The following is an 8,962-nucleotide window of genomic DNA, read 5'->3' on the forward strand; positions in this document are numbered from 1 at the left end:
CCTACTCTTTACACCAGTTTTCAGTTGGAAATTAGAGCATGAAATAGAAGGACTTAAAAAGGAGAAATGATTTTAGATTGTATTTTAAGTCTGTTTTTCTGCCTGTCAGAGATTTTGTGTTATTGCGCAAATGATCAAAACATTTTTGCTTGACATTGAACTCCTTTGTGAGCGACTAACAGATTTACTAATGACTAATAAAGGTCATTTTCCCTACTAGTCTTGTAGGTATGGACCTCGCTGTCGGTTTTAAACTGCGATAGATATTTTATGACGGACTTCGTAAGTGAATAATGCACTGTGACGGCGCAGATAAAATGACTAGTTGCTTGAAGACGTCAGTGCGTAACCACTACATATTATTCTTGTAAAAATGGCTTTCAAAATAGAAGTTTTATTTCCAAGATCGCAGTTTATAGACATCCTGATGCTAGTTTCAGCAGCTTTATTGCCATCTTCTGATCATCGGATACGTGAATTATAAAACCTACGTGTGGTATATTGCCACCTGGCCATTGAAGCCGGCCGTGGTGGCAGAGCGGATCTAGGCACTTCAGTGCGGAGCCGTGCGACTACTACAGTCGCAGGTTCGAATCCTGCCTCGGGCATGGATGGGTCCTTAGGTTAGGTAGGTTTAAGTAGCTCTACGTTCTAGGGGACTGATGACCTGAGATGTTAAGTCCCATAGTGCTCAGAACCATTTGAACCATTTCTCTTTTTTTTTCTTGCCATTGAACACATGGAGGTAAATTCGCAGAAGAGACTCTACCATGCAACACTAAGTACATCAAAATAAAACTTATAACTGTGTCAGCAAGGTACAGAGGTGTCAAATGCACCAGAAGAGCGCATCCGCTGCTGTACGGCTGCTAACAGGCTCCGTTCTCAACATAAATCCATCCGACAACAGTCAATGTTTTCTATCTGATGTATTTCATACCTTCTGCGCGTTGCTAATATAGTTACGATTTTTATTTTGGTGTATTTAGTGTTGGTTGAGAGGGTCTTTCTGTGAGTTTACCTCCATGTGTTCAATAGTCATATGACAATGTGCCATACGTAGGGCTTAACAATTCGTGATTCCGATGCACTGAAGATGGCAATGAGACTTTCTTGAAACTAGTAATCAGTGTATGAATCAACTGTAATCTGGGTAATAAAATTTGTATTTTTGAAGCTTTTTTTGCATTAATATATAGATCGCTCTTCTTCTGTCAATGTTAGGTAATTAGACATATTATTCTTACCGCTATTGCAATCAATACGTTTTTTTCAGTGAAAACTGGATGTCGACGGAATCTGGTATTAAAGATTGGAGCAGCAGCTTATGATTTGCAACAGTAATTATTTATCTTTGCCTGCTCACATTCTTTTCCTGATTTCTCCTTTTTATGATACCAGTAATCCACAAATGAGGAAAAGGGAAGATTGACGTAAGAGACGATATGGTATTGTACAAAAATTTGCTTTAATGAGACGCCAGCAACACAGACGAGAAAGACATGGAGATTAGCGAGGTGGTGTTCAGCCGTGGATCAGTCCGCCGTGCACACCGCCGTGGTAGCCGTAGCCGTAGCCGTAGCCGATGGCGGGGGCGACGGCAGCGACGGCGGGGGCGGCGACGACGGCGGGGGCGGCGATCGCGGGGGCGGCCAGCACTCCGGCGCCCAGGACTCCGGCGCCCAGGAAGCCACGCTTCTCGCGCTGCTGCTGCTGCTGGCAGGACACCGCCGCCACGCACACCGCCAGGATCAGGATCTGCGGGCAGGCAACGCGCGCCGTCAGCTCGCCACCCACTGGCGTGTTCGTTACGTCAATAATACACTGAAGCGCCAAAGAAACTGGTATAGGAATGCGTATTCCAATACAGAGATATGTAAACAGGCAGAATACTGCGCTGCGGTCGGCGGTGACTATGTAAGACAACAAGTGTCTGGTCCAGTTATTAGATCCGTTACTGCTGCTACAATGGCAGGTTATCAAGATTTAACGTGATGTTATAGTGGGCGCACGAGCAACAGCATCTCCGAGGCAGCGGTGAAGTGGGGATTTTACCGTACGACCATTTCACGAGTGTGCCGTGAGTATCAGGAATCTGGTATAACATCAAATCTCTGACAACGCTACTGCCGGAAAAAGATCCTGCAAGAACAGGACCAATGTCGACTGAAAAGAATCATTCAACGTGACAGAAGTGCAACCCTTCCGCAAATCGCTGCAGATTTCAATGCTGGGCCATCAACAAATGTCAGCGTACGAACCATTCAACGAAACATCATTCATACGGGCTTTCCGAGCCGAAGGCCCACTCGTGTACCATTGATGACTGCACGACACGAAGCATTACGCCAGTCCTGGGCCCGTCAACACCGACGTTGTACTGTTGATGACTGAAAACATGCTGTGTTGTAGGACGAGTCTCGATTTAAATTGTATCGAGCGGATGGGCATGCACGGATATGGAGACAACCTCAAGAATCCATTGACCCTGCATGTCAGTAGTGGACGGTTCAAGCTGGTCGAGGCACGGTAATGGTGTGGAGCGTGTGCAGTTGGAGTGATAGGTGACCCCTGATACATCTACACTCCTGGAAATTGAAATAAGAACACAGTGAATTCATTGTCCCAGGAAGGGGAAACTTTATTGACACATTCCTGGGGTCAGATACATCACATGATCACACTGACAGAACCACAGGCACATAGACACAGGCAACAGAGCATGCACAATGTCGGCACTAGTACAGTGTATATCCACCTTTCGCAGCAATGCAGGCTGCTATTCTCCCATGGAGACGATCGTAGAGATGCTGGATGTAGTACTGTGGAACGGCCTGCCATGCCATTTCCACCTGGCGCCTCAGTTGGACCAGCGTTCGTGCTGGACGTGCAGACCGCGTGAGACGACGCTTCATCCAGTCCCAAACATGCTCAATGGGGAACAGATCCGGAGATCTCGCTGGCCAGGGTAGTTGACTTACACCTTCTAGAGCACGTTGGGTGGCACGGGATACATGCGGACGTGCATTGTCCTGTTGGAACAGCAAGTTCCCTTGCCGGTCTAGGAATGGTAGAACGATGGGTTCGATGACGGTTTGGATGTACCGTGCACTATTCAGTGTCCCCTCGACGATCACCAGTGGTGTACGGCCAGTGTAGGAGATCGCTCCCCACACCATGATGCCGGGTGTTGGCCCTGTGTGCCTCGGTCGTATGCATTCCTGATTGTGGCGCTCACCTGCACGGCGCCAAACACGCATACGACCATCATTGGCACCAAGGCAGAAGCGACTCTCATCGCTGAAGACGACACGTCTCCATTCGTCCCTCCATTCACGCCTGTCGCGACACCACTGGAGGCGGGCTGCACAATGTTGGGGCGTGAGCGGAAGACGGCCTAACGGTGTGCGGGACCGTAGCCCAGCTTCATGGAGACGGTTGCGAATGGTCCTCGCCGATACCCCAGGAGCAACAGAGTCCCTAATTTGCTGGGAAGTGGCGGTGCGGTCCCCTACGGCACTGCGTAGGATCCTACGGTCTTGGCGTGCATCCGTGCGTCGCTGCGGTCCGGTCCCAGGTCGACGGGCACGTGCACCTTTCGCCGACCACTGGCGACAACATCGATATACTGTGGAGACCTCACGCCCCACGTGTTGAGCAATTCGGCGGTACGTCCACCCGGCCTCCCGCATGCCCACTATACGCCCTCGCTCAAAGTCCGTCAACTGCACATACGGTTCACGTCCACGCTGTCGCGGAATGCTACCAGTGTTAAAGACTGCGATGGTGCTCCGTATGCCACGGCAAACTGGCTGACACTGACGGCGGCGGTGCACAAATGCTGCGCAGCTAGCGCCATTCGACGGCCAACACCGCGGTTCCTGGTGTGTACGCTGTGCCGTGCGTGTGATCATTGCTTGTACAGCCCTCTCGCAGTGTCCGGAGCAAGTATGGTGGGTCTGACACACCGGTGTCAATGTGTTCTTTTTTCCATTTCCAGGAGTGTAGATACGACTCTGACAGGTGACACGTAAGTAATCATCCTGCCTGATCACCTGCGTACATTCATATCCATTGTGCATTCAGACGGACTTGGGCAATTCCAGCATGACACCCCACACTTCCAGAATTGTTAAAGAGTAGCTCTAGGCACACTCTTCTGAGTTTAAACATTTCCACTAGCCACTAAACTCTTTCGACATGAACAGTATTGAGCATATCTGGATACCCTGCAATGCGCTGTGAGGAAGAGATCTCCACCCCATCGTGCTTTTACGGATTTATGGACAGCCTGCAGGATTGTGGTGTCAGTTCCCTCCAGCACGACTTCAGACATTATTGGAGACCATGCCACGTCGTGTTGCGTCCTTCTGCGTGCTCGCGAGGGCCTACACGATATTGGGCATGTGTACCAGTTTCTTTGGCTGTTCAGTTTATAGCGCCGCTGACTGATGCAAGTTGCCGCTGCTGGAGCCTCGCTGTTTGTAGCAAACAGCTTCAAAGTTTCCTATTACACAGCAGTTTTAATATTTAATTGGCTATTTGTGCATTTCCATCGTTTCGTGTATTAAAATTTTTTCCTAAAGTCTGTAACTAGCATCGATCCCAAACAACTTAGTTATCTTTGTGTCAGCCTTGCCTGCCAATCAACTGAAGCTCGTCTTGCCGTGTATGCTCGAGCTTGAGTGTAAGGAAGGTATTCTTGTCTACTGCCGCGATGGAAGTCGGTCGTGTTTTCGGGTCTAGGGCTGCTGGTTGCTGTTTTTCTGCTTGGTGAGGTGATAATATGTAGGTTAGCTGCCTGCAGGTTGGGTTCGCTTGCAATACGATTTTGCTAATATCATGATTTGCAGTAATAGTGTGGTTCATATGCAAGTGTTTTCTTGACTTGCCTCGTGAAGTCACTGTAAGTTTCATGGATCGGAAAGATGTCTCACATGTGGATTTTCATTCTTTGTGTCTTTGTGAGGAGTGTATATTTCGCGGTTCGATACAGGATCTGCTAGCTAAAATTTTTTCCGCATTGTAGTACAGTTTTATCACGCTCCTTATCAAAGAACCTTTGTCCGCACTTTGCAACTTGTACCGATTACATCTTCCTTATTTTATTATTTATTGGAATTCTGTGTGCCACATGCTTTCTGAGCATTTATAAGACACGAACGAAAGTGACTGGATTACTTGCTCGGAATCAGTTACGGTATGTGGATTTACATTCAAATCTTCTTTCGAATCAGTTTCCCGGACACTCATGTTTCTATTTAGGCGAATTACGCCGACTAGCACTCAGTAGATGGAATAATATAACTTGATATGGAACCTAGTAATTTCCTTTAGCAACTGATAAAATCATCAGGGATTTCTTACTGCAAATTATGTCAACAAGGGTAATAGTCACTACGAGTACTGTATTTTGCATTTCTTTGCGTGTTTTCAGCAAAAAGATAGGTGCAGAAGTTGACGTAGGTGTCAGAGACCTTGTTCTTTATCCTGTACGAAATATGACTGTTTGATGACTTGTATCTGCGTGTTTATTACACACTCGGTCCTCATGCCCACTGTACTGCCAGGCGTTATAAGCCATTTAGTTTTACACATTAGTATGTTTGGTGACAATTTTGGTGAGATATTGGACTATGTTGACTTAAATTCAGTTTCCTTTTACTGCGACGATTGTAAATAGTTGCACGAGAAGCGGTTCACTGCTAGGTGATTTTCTACAAACTCTTTGTGGTCCTACCAAATTGTTAATTTGATTGATGGGTCTAAACACCGTATTTAATGTGGCTTTTTCTCGAAATTCAGGGTATGTTAAAACTCACTTCTAGAGGGTATGCGTCTTTGAAACCTAGCAGGAACGTTACAATTTGACGGCCTGTCAGGAATCTAACCCGGAAATTTATCAAACTGTCGCTGTATTTCTCCATCACGGATGTCCTCAGTGCAATTGTATGAGCGGCTAGCCGGCAATCATTGGTGTAATGAAAATCAGGGACACATTTTCAGCAGTGAAACTGTGTGGTGTCTGATCTGCTGTGTGCAAGCACTGGCTGCCAAGTCGGGTATAGTCAGGGACTACTTACAATGGACAAGCACCATCGCTCTTCTGCTGTTCCCTAGTGCAGCGTACATCGTTCTACGGGACCGCACAGTTTATGGTCCAACAGTAGCTTTGACAGGCCAAAGGTTGAACTAAGAGTTTTCTAGCCACCAGTCAGGTGCTGTCAGCCAAACGTTGTGATCAGGGTTCACTCCCCGCATGCTACCGCTTCTGGCACCAGAAGCTGTTGCGGCAGGGCGCTGGCACACGTTGCTCACAGCACGGATGTGATAGCCTGTCTGCACCTCTAGAGTAGATGGTGCCGATCTGCTTGCCTACTGGGACTGCTCACCTCCAACCGCTACAACCCCCCCGCCCCCCCCCCCCCTCTCACTCCACAGCTGCTGGGTTCGAGGATTTAATCACTAAGTTGTTCGTTGTGCAAGGGAAATGGAACAACTAGTTCCAGCCTGAGATTGCTGTATTTGCTCCTGCTTCCCATTAGCGAACCCACACGTCTATTCTAAAGGAATCGGACTTGTTGCCCCAAGAAGTCTGCTCCTAATCTCCTAACATTTAGCACCACCCATAACTGCCGTAGTCACTACAACATCTATTACCCAGACGCTGAAAATCTGGAAACAACATCGTGTTTCCTGCGAAAAAAAGCTGACATTGGTCTACTGGAGATTGCTGGATATGCAGAATTAATATGTGCTTGTGAACCCCCAGGTTTACCTGGAATCTGTGACCTTGACTAGATTTGCATAAATCTGTTTGTGAAATGGAGAAAAAGAGGCTCTAAGGAATATGGTCACATAATATAATTTCCTGTGACCATCATCAATTCAAAACCACCACGTTCTGGAAGGCACCAGGGTTTTTTTTCTCTTTCTTTTTTTTTATTAGAGGTGTAATTTTCTTAGTCCGTCATAACGAATGCGAATGGCCTATGGCCTGCGAAAGAGTGTCTGCAGAGTTGGAAGGTATTGCGAACTGACAGAAATCGACACGAAAGCTTGAGAGAACTGAATTTGATAATATATTATCTAGTATATGCTTCTTTCCTTAAAGCATTATTTAGTTTATATTAAATATTTTACTTGACTGTAGTTTTAGATGTTTAAGACTGGATCGTGGTGGAGTGAAAAACCAACAACTTTAATAACTGACAAATGCGGCCACAAATGTGTGAAAAATCGCCGTTTCCATCTGATGAACATATTAACAACCATCGCATTGAGGAAATTTGTGAGGGTGGGGTAACAGAATAGTGTTATATTAATAAGGAATACTATGAGAGAACAATTTAGTAATGTCTTGTATTTGGTTGCGGAGCTCATTATACAAGGTGTGTTCAAAAATATCGGGAATTTTCATTTTTTGGAAACAATTTTTTTGTTTCGTTTACATTAAATTATCTCCTTTAAATTAGTCCCCATTACATGTTACGTACTTATATCAGTGCTTCTTCCAATCCCCCAAACACTTACGGAATTCAATCTTTGAGATAGACTTAGCTCGTTCAGCAAGGTGCTTTTATCTCATCTAAGCTTGTAAAATGACAGAGCTTTAAAATTCTCTTTATTATTGGAAATAGAAAAAAGTCCCACGGGAGCATATCTGGTGACTAGTATTGATTTTCAGTATTGATTTTCGTCAAAAGTTCACGAGCAAGCAATGAAGTGTGGCCAGGTGCACTACTGGTGCGCAAAAGCCATGAATTGTTTCGCCAATAATCCGGGAGGTTTCTCGGATTGATTCCTGTATACGACGTTGAGCTTGTAGGCAGCACCCCTTATTGATCGTCAGACCTAAGTCAAGAACTCGTGATCCACCATGCTGTTAAAATCGAAGTAAACGGTGGGCAATAACTTCATATTCGACAGCGCTTGCCGAGATTTTTTCGGTTTCAGCGATCCAGTTTACTTGAAGTCGGACGATTGATCCCTAGTTTCGACGACTTACCCATACGCCTATCTTTCATCACTTGTTGTGGTACGTTTCGGTAGTTCAGCATCGTTCCTGAGTTCATTTAGCGACTCCTGAGCAACTCGCCACTGTTTTTGCTGTACAATATCTCCTACGGCTGCCATCCATTATTATTTGGCTACTAGTAGAGGCAACTGAGGCGATAAACTCTAATAGAAATCCACGGCGGAAGGCAAGTTTTGTCGCCAAGAATCTCAAAGAGAGTTAATATTTCCGTGCTTATTACAAGAGAGTTAAGTTGACGAGCGACTGAGGTGTATCAAATTGAATAGGTTAAGTGACATTTTCACTTAAATAAAAAATAGCAACATCAACGGAAATACTGCAATTTCAGCCAACCAGCACAGCTTACTGCGCTAGTTAGGTAGCTGTTATCCTGGAGCGAATACTGAGTGCGATTAGTGGAATAATTTGAGCTCCTTTCAATGACGAAAAAATTGGTATACTCTTAGAATTTATTTCATTACTTTCTTTTCTTTTGCTTCTACTTCGCAATACATTTAAAAGTCTTGTTTAAAGAGTTTCTTGTTCACACAGTTTATCGCCTAACTACATAGAGAGGATTTACACGGCGTAGCGATAGCAAACTCTGAAACCTTCGGAGTTTTAGTCCTAGCTCAACGATTCTGGTGTACTTTCAATTTATTCCTCCCTTGGTATAACCATTATTGGTTTCTACAACTCAACGCAGCCATTTAGTTCCGCTCCTACCACTATGCGGCAAAGATCTTGGTCTCTTCCGACAACGCCGGAGGCAGAACATTGATTGGTGCCTATGTTTCCGACAACCGTAACTGATGTCTACAGGAAGGCGTTGGCCAGTAGCTACTTACCAAGAACTTCATGTTGCTGAGCAGAGGGTTGCTGGCTGTCTGTTCGACTGTGCCCCAGACGGCGAGCTGCCGCCTTATATACTGACCGGACACATGG

The 8,962-nt window shown here is 45.8% G+C and overlaps 1 protein-coding gene across 1 annotated transcript; it reads right to left on the reverse strand.

Annotated features, from left to right (window-relative positions):
* Positions 1 to 1,446: 1,446 nt before the first annotated feature.
* On the reverse strand, positions 1,447 to 8,962 carry LOC124615514 (cuticle protein 65-like). Its single transcript, XM_047143477.1, has 2 exons — positions 8,866 to 8,962; positions 1,447 to 1,758 (listed from the first exon to the last, which is right to left on the reverse strand). The coding sequence occupies exons 1-2, from the start codon at positions 8,875 to 8,877 to the stop codon at positions 1,525 to 1,527; spliced, it is 246 nt and encodes an 81-aa protein (XP_046999433.1). The 5' UTR covers positions 8,878 to 8,962; the 3' UTR covers positions 1,447 to 1,524.

Source organism: Schistocerca americana, chromosome 1 (genome assembly GCF_021461395.2).
Source record: "Schistocerca americana isolate TAMUIC-IGC-003095 chromosome 1, iqSchAmer2.1, whole genome shotgun sequence".
NCBI classification, from domain to species: domain Eukaryota; kingdom Metazoa; phylum Arthropoda; class Insecta; order Orthoptera; family Acrididae; genus Schistocerca; species Schistocerca americana.